General features: G+C 39.2%; 1 protein-coding gene across 1 annotated transcript; it reads left to right on the forward strand.

Annotated features, from left to right (window-relative positions):
- The first annotated feature begins 7 nt into the window (after nt 1–7).
- On the forward strand, nt 8–17,805 carry LOC125068805 (protocadherin-16). The gene is made up of 15 exons (XM_047678126.1): nt 8–267; nt 4,923–5,050; nt 12,276–12,365; nt 12,582–12,781; nt 12,902–13,099; nt 13,455–13,682; nt 13,860–14,048; nt 14,128–14,310; nt 14,397–14,543; nt 14,629–14,813; nt 14,907–15,027; nt 15,117–15,271; nt 15,471–15,628; nt 15,878–16,104; nt 16,209–17,805. Exons 2-15 carry the CDS (start codon nt 4,990–4,992, stop codon nt 16,287–16,289), a joined length of 2,223 nt encoding a protein of 740 aa, XP_047534082.1. The 5' UTR covers nt 8–267; nt 4,923–4,989; the 3' UTR covers nt 16,290–17,805.
- The last annotated feature ends 224 nt before the right edge of the window (nt 17,806–18,029 follow it).

An 18,029-nucleotide genomic window follows, 5' to 3' on the forward strand; every position in this document is an offset into this window, starting at 1 on the left:
TCGATACTTTGTCCGTCCATGGTCCGGTTATTTGAAAATTGGAACGTTTGATCTTTCGCGACGCGGAATAACGATAAAGTGATTAAATATAGTATAAAAGGTGTTAAGACTTATTTCAAGATTTGAATAATACAAAAAAAGATTTCTTAGTCTTGTTTTGTGTACAAAATTATTTATTATAGTTAAATATTAAACTATTTAATCATTTGCTGTCAATTTTGGAGGGAGATCGAACAACTAAAAATTTGTATAATTTTTGACGAACCTGTGAGTACAGAATATAATTAATATATTTATAAATGATATATTACGTATGAACTTAAACATCATATACATATTATATTGATATTGTAACATTCACATATTCTTTTGTTATGCAACGACTAATTGAAATAAAAAAAATCTTTAGTAGTTTTAATTATTATTTACTGCAGTCGGAGTATTTTTTATTTTACTACAATAACCATTGTCGAGATTAAGTGTTAAAATAAAGATATAAAAGAGTAACACCAAACATAGAATAATTCGTAAGTTTCGTGTGGATTAATTAAAATTTACATTAGATGTAAGTAACTGGTAACAGTATTATTCATACTGCAGTGCTGGTGTATTCAGAGATGTTTGCTTAGTTTACGGTCGAGTGCAGACAGCGCCTGTAAACTACACTGCGTTGCAAAAGTTTTATTTCGCACCAATATTATGTCTTCATACATTGCGCTGCAATTCACATAACAAAACTTATTGTGGCCTGAAGCTTCGATTTGTTTTCAAATAATTTTGTAATATGTTTAGGATTCTTATTGTTTTGTTTTTCCTGTTATTTTTGAAGTCATTATTTTCATCCTAATACTTTGGCATTATTTTGTGGTGCTGCGTTCCATTCAGAATGTGATTGAGACAGTTTGATTACAATATCACGAGGGACGTAACAGCTTAGTTCTTAAAATTTCCAACGCGAATCTTCATACGGGTAATTTTTTTAAAACAATTAACACTATAATTGTTACCTGTCCTCTTCAGGCGCGTATTAGATTTTCTTCTTTAATTGTTACGTTTTTCCTGTCCTATAACGATATTTTTTAATTAATTAATGTTTTAAGCAGTAATTTGGAAGTTTAACCTTAATCGCTAACATTGCATTCTTAATTATAACTGATATGCGTAACTGTAACCGATAAAATTATACTAAGACTCATTTCATTATTATTAATAAGAGTAACGTATAAAAGAACCCGAGTGATTTGGTATCATCGTTTGCGAAAAAAAAAGTACTTTTTAACCGTTTCATACGCTAAGCTACGGCATGGTGTGCTGCCTTTACGCAGTATTAATACAAGGCATGGTGTAGCTTCAGCCACGGTGCGTGACGCGACAACGGGCAGACCTAGTTACCAGATACAGACATGTTGATATTACCATATTTCTTAAAAATCGGTTTATTTTAACGAATATTATAATATAGAAAGAAGACTTAATTCAGTATAAAACCACCTGTTTTGTGCTGAATTAAGTTCCAGACATTATTAACAATATGTATAATATTTACGGTATCAGTTTCTATTAACTAAATAAATGTCTATACTTGAAAAAAAAAAACAATAAAAATAAATAAAATACTAAAATGAGTTCAAGTACCGATATCTGCAAGTAATACAAAACCTTAACTATGCTTAAAGTTACTAAGCGTGTCGTTTTATAAAAAACGAAAACGATGGTAAAGATTTTCGTATAGGTTCGTATAAGTATATATTTAGTGTTAGGTATATATATGTATATCGAGATGATATCAATTGTAATACTAAAAGAGCGTATTTTTTGTGCTTTCGAAATGTGATATGAACAATATATTTTATAACATCGGTGAACTATTATATTTCAAAATACATTTTAATTATATTTTTACCTAGTAAGTATCTAACGCGCCATGTATCCAGGTAACGATGGCATTTGTTTAAGAAAAGTTACCCCTTTTAAAATATGGTTGAATCCTTTTCCAATCAAATATAATAATATTAAAATGACATGTTCGTATAATCTATAATAACAATCTGTTTATTAATAGAGTTATTTTACATATTGTTAGTAAATTTCCGTGTGTATATTTAGTAAACAAAACCGTTGAGAAGTTATAACATGTACACGACGCACCCTTTCTCTAAACCCAAAGGAAGCACAACCTGTCGCGCTCACGCTTGAGTGGTCAGCTTTTACTGGGGTTACTGGGGTCGTCACGGATGCGTTGTGCACTTACACTAGCCTCCAAAAATATACCACTTTTCAAAAGGATAGTAACAATAAGTAAATTTGCATTTAATGCATATCATTCATAAACTTACATCAAATTACTTAAATTAACTTCTGCGTGACTTTTCGCAACCGATATAATTTACTTTCAATGTGAAAATATTGCAATACTGTTCAAAAACTCTTTTTTTCAATATAATTTTAAACTCGAGTTCAGCTCAGTTCTCAGGACTGGCTTTGTATTGGCAAAACAATGACAATTCGGTGTCCATGGTATTGTCTATATACCATCAATATTGATTCTATATCTTCTCGAATTTGCGCGGTTAATATAAAAAAGTGATAACAATCCGAGAGTAAATCATATGTGCATTTATGAAGGTTTGTGATGAAATCGACATCTGAGGTAAGCGTTCACGAGGCGGTGACCGCGTTGCGCGCTCCGCCGCCGCCTCAACTCGCTCGGAACCACTTCACTGTTAATTTAGCACCTGCTTGGAAAATGCCTTATAAAGTATCTATACTTAGAAAATGTCTTGTATGTAAGAAATAAGTTCAATCCATGCAAAATCACAATCGTGAACACACCTTTTGAAAGCATTACATGCGTGATGATGGTTTGTATATATAATTATATATTTTAATAATACTGGGCATGTAATATTAACGGAGTTATTCTGGTAAACTCACGATGTGGTTCATGAATCAAAACTATTACATTAGTCTGGTGGTGTTGGTAGTTAGTACTCCGCATACCCGACGGTCCAGAGTTAAAGTAAAATTTGTGCAGATTCATAAGTTCAAGTCATTTATTAAAGAAACAATAAATGAAGCATATTATTCAACACAAGATTATATAAATCATAAAAATGTGCCGAGCTAATACTTGTTAACTGTTAGGCAGCATATATTATATGTATAATTGTATTTTACTAACATAATGTATCTTTAATGTTGGAAAAGAGTAGTTACTGAGTTTATTGCCGGTTATTGTCGGTAGAACCTACATACCAAACCGGTGGTAGCTTCACTTTTAGTATACTTCTGTAAAATGTCGATTCAAAATTGCTTGTAAAAGCTTAATTGAATAAATTATATTTTTTTATTTTGACATAAGACCCAGAAAAAAAGTTATTGGGTTTTCCTGTCGAGAGATTTCCAGTAACAGCGGACGAGTTAAGTTGGCATTGTTTACATTTCCGTGCCTCGACAAGCACGTAAAGTCTTTGGTTACCGCGCCTGAATTATTTTTGGTCTGTCTATCGTCCAATTGGATTATATTAATTATTTGCAAACTCACGTGTGCACGAATGAGCAGATGGCTAGGGCTGAGGATAACATCAGCACTAATTAATTGCATTGCAGTCGTGATATCACGGTGATAATAATGGGTTAGATGCAGTTCTCTCCGCGTATTGTTGGTATTTGAAATCCGTTGGAGAACCTTGCCTAAGAATACAAATACGCATATAGTTATGAGTTTAACACTCATTAAATATCGATGACAACTACTAAATATCCCGTAATAAGCTCATACAATCTAATATGATAGGATTTATGAGTATACGACAGAAAACCAAACAATAAATGATGAAATTATAACAAAAAAATATATACCGACATAACAATATTGCACAAAACTGCAGTTAAAGGTATTATTCAAAGCGCGGTAGAGACGGAACACAGACAAGGCCGGCAGCCGTCGACGAATTGTGCTGATGTTCACAAACAATGCATGTTACATGTAAATTACTCGAAAGAAAGCGAATTTAGCCGCAGCCCGCTGTGATTTTGATTTTTTTTCCGCTTTCTAAATACGAAGAGCCTCATGAGCTCAGGGAGGCGATTAGATTCTATGAGATTGTGGACGCTCGAATGAGCCAAGGAACTAGGAACTAGGGATACCCTTCTTAATATACGTATCCAGTGTAGAAGCAGCTCCATAGTAGAATTTCAAAAAATAAATTCGAATTTCAATTATAATTTTGTACGGTAATAAATCAAATGTGAGTGTAGAAGGGCGGCTTTTTGCTACACATGAAGTAAATACAATAACTACGTTTAAGTAGATTTTGAGCTATATATATACAAATAACTGGAAAAATTTTAGCCACACACATTGATTTTATAATGAGAATCAATTAATAATGAGAATTGTCTGGAAAAAGAAAGCGTTTGAAACTGATTAAATAAACCCCAAGTTTGATAGTGCTGTTATAAAAATGTCTCGAATCTGGTAAATTATGGATGTCTTCACAAATCATCGACCGTAATCTGATGCAATTTGCTTGTTGTTGGCAGAACAGACAAGCGCATGGACCGACATATCAGATCAATGGAATGATTTAATTACAACGTTACTGAACCCCTTTAATATATTTACACTTAGCCGTTATGACTCTATACTTGATTATTAAATTTTTCTACGTCTTAACTTACGTAAATACTTTCTCAACTTTCGCGATAGGCATAAAGAGTATAAGTAATTATATAGTTATAGTATTGAATTATATAATTACGTACCTACATTTTTATTGCTGTTTAATTTTATTAAAAAAAATCTTTTTTTATAATTTTAAAATGTATAAAAACTTATAATAAAAATTGTTCTGTTACAATTATTTTTATTGCGCATTAAAATCGCTTAGTTTTAATATTTTGTATTGGTTTGTTAACAGAGATTCGGCGAAGCCTAGGCGAAGGTGCGACGTGCAGGCGGCATGCGGAGCGCGCGGTAGCGGCAGCATGGCCGCGCCGCTGTTTCTGGCGGCGCTCGCGCTCACTGCGACGCCGGCGCTATCGCAAGGTAAACTCAACAGATGGTTTTTTATTCTGTTGTGTAATGTAATAATTTGTAGTTATATTTTACTTTTTATTATTAATAGAGAAGTTGAATTATCTAATGGTAAAATGCTATTTAAACATCTAACTCCAAGTGAATATTAATAACTTTAGAAATAAATAGTCTTTTAGATGTAACACAGACATTGAAAACAAGTAATTTACAAACGACTACGAAAAAAAATTTATAACGCGATATGCGAACGAAGTGCGCTAAGCTACATGATTGATTTATGGAGTACCTATTAATCAAATAACATTCATTCAAAGATAATTACAATTACAAAGGCAAAATAAAACATGTTACTTTACATAAAATAAAGATTTCGGTGTTTGGTACATTGTTAACATCGCGAGAGATCGATATAAAAGTGCCCCGTTAATGGACAGTCGGACATTGTAATAGGCCATTTGTTGGCGGGCCATTGTTCTTATTGCTGCTTTGCCGAGCCGGTGTCTAAACAGTCGTAGTATATTTTACTGGTTCTAGCCGCCAGCGCCTACCGCACGCCACGAACACTTATGTCGGGTCACTTGTTACGAGTAATCGATTAATCGTATTCATATAGACATCTGGAACGAGCGATATGTCAGTTGCATACGTGAATATTGCTCAAAATAACTTGACATATTTAATGGTAGGTACATAACATTAGGTACAGAAGAGAGAATTATAATTGAGGTCGCTCGAATTCGTTGCATATTTTGATTTAGATTACTGAGATACAGTTTGGCAAATATATTTATATAAATAATTTCGCCTTTTTTTTCCTTTGATTGAGCTTAAGTAATTGATCAAAAAATATATAAAATATGATATATGTATGCGTCTTAATATTATAATAATGTATAGTAATATGTGAGAGTTCTGAACCAATCGGATTAAGCTTTAACTTGAATCCGTAAAAAAACTTACGGAAGCTGCCAATATTATTATGTTGAGAAATCCCATATAATGTTGATAAAACCTCTTAGCAGGTTATAAACAAAAATCTCATGCTATAATTAACACGTGGGCCGCATGAATCACGGCACCCTCGCCACCCCGGGGGTGATCGTCGGCCGTTCACTCCGTTTACACAACGAGGTCACTCTCGACTCTCGAAGTCTCGACACATTTCAATGCCGATGTACCGTGTATCGGGTTACACAGACTTAAGGCTTACTTAGTTTGCTTCGAAAACGAAATCATTGCTTATGTATTTCTAAGGTGCTGTAAATAATTTCGTAATGAGGAAATAATAAGCGAAAAATTGCAACGTCGAGAATTTCGCAAACGTTCGGAAACTATATTGTTTTCAATAATGAAAAAGTTGAAAGTGCTCGCTGTAATTTAAGCGACGTAATAGAAAGAAGTCTGAAAATAAATCAACGCGATGTAGTTAGATTTTAATAACACAGTTCGGTAGGTGTGTAGGGGATTTATCACGACAGGATTATACTGCAATACGTAATATGCAGGACATCGCGCCACAAACCAACCGCCCGTAGAACTCATTTGCATATTACCTGTTTTAATATATTAAAATCGTATTTTTCTTCTAACAAATGGCGCTCCTCTAACACTTCCTGATGTTATAACGGTAATGCTAATAAAACTTGCACGTGACGAAATATAAGTTATTTTATATTTTTAATGACTGTTTCTTTAATATATTTGAAAAAAAAAACGTATATATATACGTATTAAATATTCATGTCTCGAGATTTCTTTTCCATTATTATTTCTAATATTTTAATTCGTAATTCGTTCGTCAATAGCTATGAAAAAAAACAAACGAAAGTCGAGTATATTCGTTAACGGTTATTTTGTGTTTTATTAATAAGTTATTTTTCTATGAGGAATGAATGATAATATTTTTTTGTAACGGTATTATCTTTTATTGCGCCGATTACTAGTTATGTTTTAACTGTCTCGATGGTCTACTTTTTAAGTTGTATGGCTGCAAACTCTCAGCTATAAACCTGGATCAGACCAACAACATTTTCTTCTATTTAAAAGTCTCTACTCGTGAATTCAAATTGAAATTTCTTTATTCAACAGAAGCTTTATACTTTCTTATTGATGGTCAAACTACCACCGGTTCGGAAAGAAACACCCCAAACCTGAAATAAACAGGCAAAAGAAACTCGGCAAGACTTAAAGTAAAGTTAATAATAAAAATTAAGTATCGGACAGTGTATTGTTCGACGTCAATTACAAATCAACGAAAGTTGGCATTATTGCAGCATAGGACGTTACGCCAGACCAGAGGGTAGTCCATTGATTTCAATAATTATTGTCACCGGTAAGCAGGCGCGGGTAAGTAGCGGGTTCCTGATCTGCTCCGCTGGCTATTGTTGCAGGGCCGCAACTTCCTTTGATGTAATTATATTGGTTTCTATACATAATATAACGCAAAAACTTGTAGGTCTCTATTGTTTGGCCCATTAAATAGTTGGTTTTAATTTCATAATTATACACGGGGTGCACTTATACAGCCTTGATTGAAGCGCGTTTGTACATTATAATGTAATCATATGTAAAATTTGCTAGTCCTTTACATTGACCGCTTCAAGTTATAGTTAGTCAGGCCGGCAAATAGACTGGCAAATGGTATACTTACCATCAAATATACCACCTAAGCAACGGCGCCTTAAAACAAGCGCCTGGGTGGAAGCTGTGATTGGTCGATCTACCCTCCCCTCAAATATGATTAAGAAACCTTTTGGAGCGCCTCGCGCATTATCGCATTGTCCATATCGGCAAGGGGCGAGGCATGTTTTTTGCATCCCCTGAACCCTTTATTAAGACGGGCCCCCCTATAAGTAATATTAACCACCCCTTACATCGCCATTGCGCCATAAAGTTCAGAAACTAAGATGTTATGTCCCTTATGTAGTTGCTGTTTGGCGATAGAATTATTGTTGAGCGGGCGGTACCTACTCAGAAGTGCTTCTACAAAGTTGTTACTACCGAGTGACAACCCTATTAAATAACAAAGGCCTAAATGAATAAAATATCGCCAAATTAAATATTTTTTCTATCATTGCGGATAACGATAATTGCATTAGTAATTACGTGTCGGAAACGCATTGTTCGTTAGGATGTGAGCCATCAAGCATGCCCTTACTGTACACCTGCACAATAAGTGATGTTTCCTTTTATTATGAATATCTCCTACTTCAAGGTCATGTGGAGATCTTACGTGCAAACTTTTGAATTAAAATATCACATACCCGTTATACAACAGCAAATCTCCCCTCTGCGTCCTCCGCTAGAGCGTCACGAAAATTGCTTAAAACAAATTTTATTAAAGGCCTTACTTGAGACCATGTCAATAAAAATCTTTACCAAAAACTTGTATGCTGTAGTTACATATAATTTAGAGCAGTTACCGTAAGAAATAAGAAAAACCCAATCGACAATATTGATCATGCAAATTAAGTTACATAATCGTAGATAATGAGATTATTAACATAAATTGCTTGGGTTTGCCGCAAAGTCTGTGGAAATCGGTTCCATTTTATTTAGATTCAAATTATAATTGCATCAAACGGCCTGTAAATAATAAGATACTTCCGTAACTAATTCGTGGTGAAAACTTTCAATTGGATTTGTTTAAATGATCTTCTGTTTTCTCAATTCGCTGCCGCTGCAGACTATACAGAATACTTTCGAGCGAAGTTGTTGACACATACAATTTCCAATTTATGTCATCATATTCAATTAATTTGAAGATATTATAAAAAGAAATTGTTTTTTATTACATTATATTTTAAAAAAATCTATTGAAAAGTCAAAATCAATCAAAAGTCCAATTTTTCTGTTTATCGTTCATTTAAGCGTACGTAACTGCGTAAGCGTAATTCGGGTTAGGATTGGGATCATAGCTGATCAGAGCTGCCACTTTGAATCTTAGACTTATAAAACTATTGAGGCAAAAGGGTATGAAAAACGTAGATAATGACACGGAGACAATGTCAAGGAAGGCACCGATCCAGCGAGTGCAGAGTGCAGGGCTGAGGCGGCGCGGTCGGAGCGGAAGCACGCTCGGTGACTCGACCCCGCAGCGCTGACCGCGGACCGCAGCGACACAACCCCGACTTACACAGACATTGACGTAACTGTGATTACATACAACTTCCTAAAAATTCTTAACTTTCCTGACAACTGTTTCGTTATCTAGTCTCCTATTACTTTAAATTATAATAAAAAAAAAACAATTACATTCGGTGAGGTCATTTGTTTTTTTTTTAAATAACCGCTACTTACTATTACTATTATGTCTAATGGAAGTGAAAATTATAGCACTCGGTGCTTCCTTCTTATTTCATTGCTAGTTAGATCGGAAGTCATGACAGATGGTTTGTCGAGACAACGGGGAGATTGGGGAAATATCACTCTCTTGCTCAATTGCCATGAAATATAAATTACTTTCTATAGCGCTGTTATGTATTTTCCGTTTCAATATATTGTAAAATATATGTATGGTAAATATAGTCTTTTAAAAGTTCTTTTTTTTTAATCGACCTACTATAAAGAAGTTTATTTTTTTGTTCGTATGTATGTGGTAATCTCCAGAACGAATGATGCAAACGAGTGATGTAGGGTATATGTTTTAGTTATATAAATATATCATATCATTTACTTTATTAATAAACTCCCGGGTCGCTAGTTATATATATAAAGAAATTCAAATATTTCCAAGATTAAGTATTGAATCTAAATCAAACACTGAATTAAAATTTGTATAAGAATTAGTTCAAAACAAAACAAATTTATAGAAATATATGCCTGTGGACGATATTCGTCAAATTCATACTTATTTATCGCAATATAATATATTTTATGAACCTTTTATTTTTTTTCAATTTTTATGACATTATATCACTTAAATATTTTTAAATGTTACGATTGGTAGAAAAGTAAAACAAATCCAATTTGATGGGTCTACTTCGAAAGTTCCGCTAGCACACTACCACAGTTTACCAACAGACCGTGTCTCATTTACCATAATTAATTTCTTACTACAACGTAACCAATAGTACCAACCTAAACTTATACAAATTGTTGTCAGTAGGTCACCGATACGGTGTCTCATTTTAATAATTTTCACAGGAAATTAAAAAATATGTATGAAACCCTCAATCGGTTGCGCCCCGTAAATTTAAATGGACACAGCCATTTTGAATTTTAAATAAGTCGGAAGTTGCGAGGGGGATTCATTGCGATACAATCGTCCGGTGCCCCACTTGTCCACGCACCTGCCGTTGATAGTTTTCGAATTAAGTTATAAACGAATATACATGGATTCATGCCTGCTCAATAATTGAAATAGCCCGACATAAACATACCAGTGATATATATACAGGGCCAACTCTGCCACCTGCACTCGCAGCTATAGCGCTCTCCATACGTTCTCGGGGTGAGTAACTATCGTAGGACCATAGCACCCATATTATTGTCAAGATGATGAACTGCCTGCACCGAGTGTATCTGTTATTGCATGATCACTATCACAGTAGTGGACGTTAAAAGAACACTGCATACAATGTAGCATTTTTGTAATAAGCCCGTATTCAAGTTATTCACAATTATTAGTAAATTTTTAATAAATGTAGTTTATTGAAATTTAGACACGCTTTGACATAAAGGAGAACATTTTTCCGAAAGTCAATAGTTAAGCGCAATTTAATCACAGTGACCGTGTGAAAGAACAAAAACATTAGTCAAATTATTTGCAGATGCCCCCATAGGTCACGAGAAAGTAACGAAAATATGAATTACTTGTATTGTCGTAATGATACTCGATCCGCTTGTGCAATTCGCTTTCTTATCTCAATTATTTGACCACAATCAGTGGTCTAACGACTCAGTTAAATGTGTGGTTTCCATTTCATTCGTAAAGTAAAATTACTTTTAATGTTTCGGATTAGTTTCGTTTTACTTATACACGAACGCTCAACGACTTGCGATTTATATGACTTTAATTAAATTACTATAGAGATAAAGTGACGCTTTGATATATAATAGAATCACGCAATTTACACTTAACGCTCCGTCGCAAATGTTTCAATTAATCGCACCTACTTTTTGTTCAATTATGATTTTTTATGCTCTGGAAACCAACGCGCATAATCGCAGTATTTAATGTGTCACCCGACTGTGCCGCGGCTATACATTGTCTATGACGATTTACTGACGTATAGCAATAACCGCTTATATTGCAAACTCCTATCAAATTTAGTTATTTTAATTATAAACGTCCTCAAGTGATATTTTTATTCGTTTATCTCTATTTTGCAATCATATTTCAAATTGTCTGCACATTTATCAATCGACATCACGCTAAGTTGTATGTAATCAGTATTTTTGTTAGTTTATCTAAAATCACACGACATATACTTTACATAAACAGACAGCACCTATTATTGTTCTATTCAACGCGGATCAAGATTCCAACTTCTTAATACTTTGTTAATGCCTCTATAGTTTTAGTCTTTCTATTATTATAATGTTCTCATAGTTAAGTATTCAATTCCTTACTCTTCAAAATTCGTACGACTTTCAGTGATAAATGTTATATTATTATTCGGCATTCAACACTTAATTTTATTTTTTAAATATTCCATGAAAAGTTTGTTTAAACGAAAGAGAAACTATTATTCAACTTACATAAGTCTTATTATTCTTGATTTTTTTTCTTCTAAATTTCACATAAAATATTATTTAAATGTATTTCAATGTTTAAAGAATCTTTGGCTAGTAGCTAGGAGGACATGTTTGGTAAATCTAAAGAAGTCTAGGGAGACTTCCTGGGAGTCAAGTAGACGCCAGACCATGACATGCTTTCGCTCCAATTACATTTGCACGGTCGAGGCCCATTCGTATCGCAATTAATTTGATTCGTATCGTGACTCGGCCATATCACTATTAATATACCTTTATATTTCTTTTTTGTTTTTAATTCAAATTTGTAAATTATCGTAGTTTATTTGCTTATTGTCATAAAGTTTAGTTATTGTTAGGGACGATAGATTTTCACTTTACATTTATGGATTGCCTCTCGAATAGTTTTGCCAGGATGTCTAGAAAAGTATTGCGAAATGGTTTAATCTAATTCAGAGTCCGTCTGGCAAAACTACACTTGAAGAACTTGCAAGGTAATAAATGGTGTTATATGTTTAATATAATGAAATGTTTTCAGCTATCCAAGATAGTCGTTGCTATTTGATGAACGGTGGAGCAGTCGAAAGCTTCTTCATAAGCGAGGATACACCCGTCGGCAGCATTATAGGTGAATTACTAAATATTACTAACTTCATTGTGAAATCTGTTTATGTATTCATCTTTTTAATATCCATTTACGCGTGGTTATTGGTTTATTATAATAGTAGTGTAAGTGAATATTTATTTATGTACATCTAATTACGTACGAATGATTCAACGACGTTTGTACTGTTAAATATTAAATATTATTCGTCATTAACGACTTCTTTATGTGAAATTCAAGGTACACTAAGTGTAAATGGAGATCCGAACGATCTAAACGGTGACATCTCGCTGCGCATACAAGAGAAGAACCCGCCTATAGCTCTGGCACCCGGCACCAAAAATCTTACGCTACTTCGGGTCTTGGACCGCGAGGAGCGGCTCGGGCCGTCCAGCGTCTACGTCAACGTGCGCTGCGATAGACGACACACGGCAGATCCGGTCGGTCGAGCGTTCTGGAGCGATCATCTTTTCTGATAATTATACTGATTTAATCGATCGATCGAGCCAAATAAAGTAATCGATGGACAAAAAGTGAAGCAACGAAAATGTACCCGGCAGAGTTTCGTGATCCCGGTGTCGGTGCGCGTGTGGGACGTGAACGACAACGCGCCGGCGTGGCGCGGCGCGCCGTTCCGCGCGCGCGTGTCGGAGCTGGCGGCCGTGGGCGCGCGCGTGCTGGCCGCGCCCGCCGCCGACCCCGACCAGCCCGGCCCGCACGCCTCCGTGCGCTACTCCGTGCTGCCCGGCCCGGCCAGCGTGAGCGCCTTCCGCTATTTGTTAATCATGCCAAGTCGTAACGGAAGCGAAAACTTCATTCTCTTTCTGTTTCGGAGAGAGTCGTTCTCACGGTCGTTTATTAGTCAAGTAATTTATTTATATAAAAAGTAATCGGTACCGTTTCGTGATCGTTTTCTGAAATATAAAGAATGTCTAAAAAAATTAAAATTGGATATATATTTATTTCTTTTACAGTAACCGTTCCAACGTAGAAATTACTCAATCGCAGAGATGAGTCTGAATATATAATAATAATAGTCTGTCATTTGTTTAGTTCGGCATTGTGATTTTAAACAATAGAGGTAATCGCTATCGAATACGGCTACGTTTCCAGGAGTACGTCGGGTTCCTCAGCGAGCTGGACAGCACGATAGTGGTGAAGCGGCCGCTGGACTACGAGACGCTGCGCAACTTCACGGTGCGCCTCCGCGCGCAGGACGGCGGCTCCCCCCCGCGCCACAACGACACCACGCTCAGCGTCGAGCTGCTCGACGCCGACGACCACAACCCCAAGTTCGGCGCCGAGCACTACGTGGCCGCCGTGCCGCGCCACGCGCAGGAGGTGACCCCTCGCTTTTACCTTCCCGAGTATTTTGTTGACGAGTTGACGTCATGTTACGTGTTTAAATCCGACTCAAATAGCCGACGTGACCGGTAACTATCATTTTGTCACGAAAAACCGGCGTCGAGCACCGTGAGTACCGGAAACGTTTAACGAAATAACGTCTCCGCAATCCAGGGTACGATACTAGAGACGTCCCCCGGGCCGATATCGGCCGCGGACCAGGACACCGGCATCAACGCGCCCGTCTACTACAGCGTCAGCGGGGAGGGCGCCGACCTGGTCACGCTGGACCGCGACAGCGGAGCGCTGGCCGCCACCGCCGCCCTGTTGCGGACCACCACCCCCGTCACCGTCGTCATCAAGGTCTGCCGCTCCCGACCCGCGCTCCCGCGCACCGCCGGCCGCGACGGGGGAGACGTCTCTAACGCTCGCACGTCCGCAGGCGACGCAGGTGGACAACCCGGACCGGTACGCGCTGGCCACGGTGTCGCTGCGGCCCGAGGCGGCGGGCGGCGCGGGCGCGGGGCGCGCGGGGGGCGTGCGCTTCTCGCGCCGCGCCTTCAGCGTCAGCGTGCCCGAGGACGCGCCGCCCGGCACCGTGCTCGCCGCGCTGTCCACGCGCGCCGCCGACCAGGCGAGTGCCGCTCCGCCCGGCGCCGACCGGCCTCCCCGCCCCCGGCGCGCCCGACCTGACTCTCGCCCTCGTTTCAGGTCCCCCTGCAGTTCTACGTGTCCGAGCGCAGCTTCCTGGAGAAGTTCGCGATCAACGGCGCCGGGGAGGTGCTCCTGCGGAAGCCGCTCGACTACGAGGTCGAGGACTCGTACCGCTACCAGGTCATGGTCACGGACGGCGAGACGGTGCGTATCCCCCTCGCGGGGAGTGCGGGGCGTCCGGCGAGTGCGGTCGCGCAGGCGCCTGACCGGTCGGGGTGCTCGGTTGCAGAACGACACGGCGTCCGTGGAGATCAGCGTGCAGAACGTGAACGAGTGGGAGCCGCGCTTCCGGCACGCGCAGTACGAGTTCGAGGCGCGCGGCGCGGGCGCGGGGCGCGCGCTGGGCCGCCTGCTCGTGCACGACGGCGACCGCGGCGACGCCGTGCGCCTCACGCTGGCCGGGCCCGGCGCCGAGTGAGTCTCCCGCCTGACGTTTGCCAGCGGAATATATAAACGTGTTTCTCCGCTTTTCACCTATAAAAAACACAATTATATATGATGTTCCAGGGCCCTGGAGGTGAGTCCGTCGGGCGACCTGTACCTGCGCGAGGGTGCGCTGGCGACGCTCAACTCCACGACGCTGCACGTCGTCGCCACGGCGCAGGACTCGGGCTCGCCGCCGCGACAGGTGACGCACGCACGCACGCTCGCACGCGCACGCGCGCACGCACACGCGCGCACGCCACGCACACGCCACTAACGGGCCGCTCTGCGCAGACGTCGGTGCCGGTGGTGGTGCGCGTGCCGGAGTCGCTGCTGGGCGCGCACGTGTGGCGCGCGCACGCGTCCCCGCTGTTCGCCGCCTTCGCGTGCGCGCTGGCGCTGCTGGCGCTGCTGCTGCTGGCGCTGCTGGCGTACCTCTGCCGGCTCAAGTGCGTACCGCGCCGTGCACGGCCCGCCGATCCCAACGGCTCTGTTATTCTATACGCTCTATGAGCATAAGTAGCGATGTAGGCGTATCGTCCGTGTTGTGTACATTTACGACTCGAATAGTAATGTAACGTGCGTCGGTCGTGACGTTTCTCGTGGTGACTGTGACGGTTTTTTATGAGGACTAATAAAATAAAACAGGCGCAGAAGACAGGTTAAGGATACGAGTACGGTGAAATCGTCGACGCCGGAGAAGCCCGCCGCGCTCAGCGTGGCCAGCGGCGGATCCCTGCAGAGCGTGTCGGCCGGCGCCAGCAGCATCCTGGCCGCCTCCAGCACCAGCCTGGAGCTGCCCGCCGGTGAGTGAGACGAGGGTCGTCATGTCGTCATCGGGTGAGAGCGAAGTCCACTTATTAGACGTCGAAGAAGGGTGTAAAACTGATGCGTCACCAACATCCGACTACATGAATAAATAATTTACCAGTCAGTATAAATTTCATGTGACGCGTCACTTTTAACCTACACCGCGCCGCGCGCCGAGGAGCTCATCGCACTAAACATCTCGACGCCGCAGCAATATACTCGTATAATTGCGAGCGTGTGTGAAGTGCGGCGGGCCCGGAGCCTACCGTGGCGCACGGGCTCCACACAGGTTACGGTCGTTGCAGAGGGCTCGCTGCGGGCGCGCGGGGCGGCGGGCGGGGCGGCGGGCGGGGCGGGCGCCGGCGCGCTCAGCGACCACCTGCAGGGCGGCGCGGGGCGCTCGGGCGTGGCGTGGCCGAGCGCCACCATCCCCGCGCGCGTCAAGCACCTCAGCTGGGACGACGGCGCGCAGGTGAGCACCGCCGAGCGACGACTCGAGTAGGTCCCCCGCTGGCTCCGTGGGATGGGAAAACTTATTTTAAAACATGTATCCATGTAACCTCTCGTATTCCGCAGGCGGCCGAGAACCGTCGCGAGGTGACGGAGACGACGAACTCCGCGATGGCCGAACACATGAATCTCACCGTTTACTTCTGATCGATCTGATCTGATCCGCGAACCTGCATCGCCGTCCTCGTTATTGAACCTTTGACTGCTCTCATATTTGATGTGAGAGATGAATGTATGTACATCAAAAGATGTGTTTAAGTATTAAAAGTGAGTATTATATGATTTCCGAGCGAGCTCTTTCTTATCATAGTACTTTCGTTTCAATGTACATAAGATGTAAAGATTTAGTTTGTATATAGTCATTAATGTTCAAATTGGTTCCTTTGCGTTCTGCTTAAAGGTATTTTTGTACAATATTAAGAATAAAGTGATCTATTTGAGAGCCTTGTGGAACACCGGCAACGAATTCAGAATTTAACAATAACTAAAATAAGTAAAATCAATCTCACTATAACTATACTTGCCAATATCAGAATAATAATATGGATATCAGATAGAGAATTACTAAATTTGATAGAATATGATAGCTTATCATAATATGACTTGTTAGCCAGAGTCAAATGCCTTCAAATAATCTCTGACATCAATCTTAATCTTAAATTTTATAATTTGTCAGATTTTGTTTTCCTCTATTCGTTAGAGACGGATGATATATTGAGCTTTGTATTATTTTAATATTCTTTAGACAAATCCTGAATTTGCTAACCTTATCTAGATTCATAAATGACGCAGCAATAATAGTAATACATGTACATATAGGTAGACAAATAATACAAAATGTCTTTTATAATATCTTAGGTAAGTTTTATACCAGCCTAGAGTGATAAATAGCTGTAAAATAAACGAAAAGATAATTACTGGACCAAGAGTATTATAACTGTCACAATAATATTGTAACGGACAGATACTGTTTACATTAAATATGTGCTTTATTTATTTATTAAAAATAAAGTTTTAGAGTTAAAATAATGATGCCGATAGTGTTGTACGCTTTTTTTAATATGCGTGGATTGGTAATGTGTGATATCAAGCCCATAAAGGGTCAACACAAAAAGTGACCATATATCTCCATATATTACTCATATTTATTAATTATTCATAGTTCAATAAACAGGAATCCGATTGCATAGAATAATATAGTGAAGTATCAAAAGCTATGCAAAGTATTATCGTTATCACGTCAAAAGCACTTGCAGCTTAATTTTTTTTGTGTGTACTATTTGTGTTAAGCGGGCACAGATTATTTCGCCAATGTCATGTGCGACGTAACGATTTTAACAAATTATTAATTAACACACCACCGAGAATTTTCATTCGCTTCTGATATTGTATTCGCTTTTATTGCTTGATGTCATCGCATTCCATTCGACTTTTGTGTTATGATGACCCGTTTACATTTTTGTACTAGCCGCCTACATTTTTTGATGTGATATATCCTACCCAAAGATTGTCTTTAATTGCTGTTCTGGCAAAAATATATATTTTCAGGATTATGAAAAAACCTTAAAAACATCGTACAGCAAAATCAGCACCATTGTAAATAAATTTATATCAAGTATTTTAAGTTTGAACGTTTGTCATCAGTACCTCTATTGAATCTTTATGGTCCAATATTTTTTTCATAAATATTTAATTGTATAATACTTGAAAGATTTTGTAAATGTTACTTGTATATTTTTGAATTATTTAATAATATGTTATTTCGATTGATATATTAATTACGAAATGAGTAATGATCGTTAATAAACTTCTGTTGACTAAAATGTGTTTTATTAAATCCCAGCGCTTTCTCCGACTTGCGAAAGTGACTCGTGTGCTTCAACATTC

The sequence above is a fragment of the Vanessa atalanta genome, chromosome 2, assembly GCF_905147765.1.
Source record: "Vanessa atalanta chromosome 2, ilVanAtal1.2, whole genome shotgun sequence".
NCBI classification, from domain to species: domain Eukaryota; kingdom Metazoa; phylum Arthropoda; class Insecta; order Lepidoptera; family Nymphalidae; genus Vanessa; species Vanessa atalanta.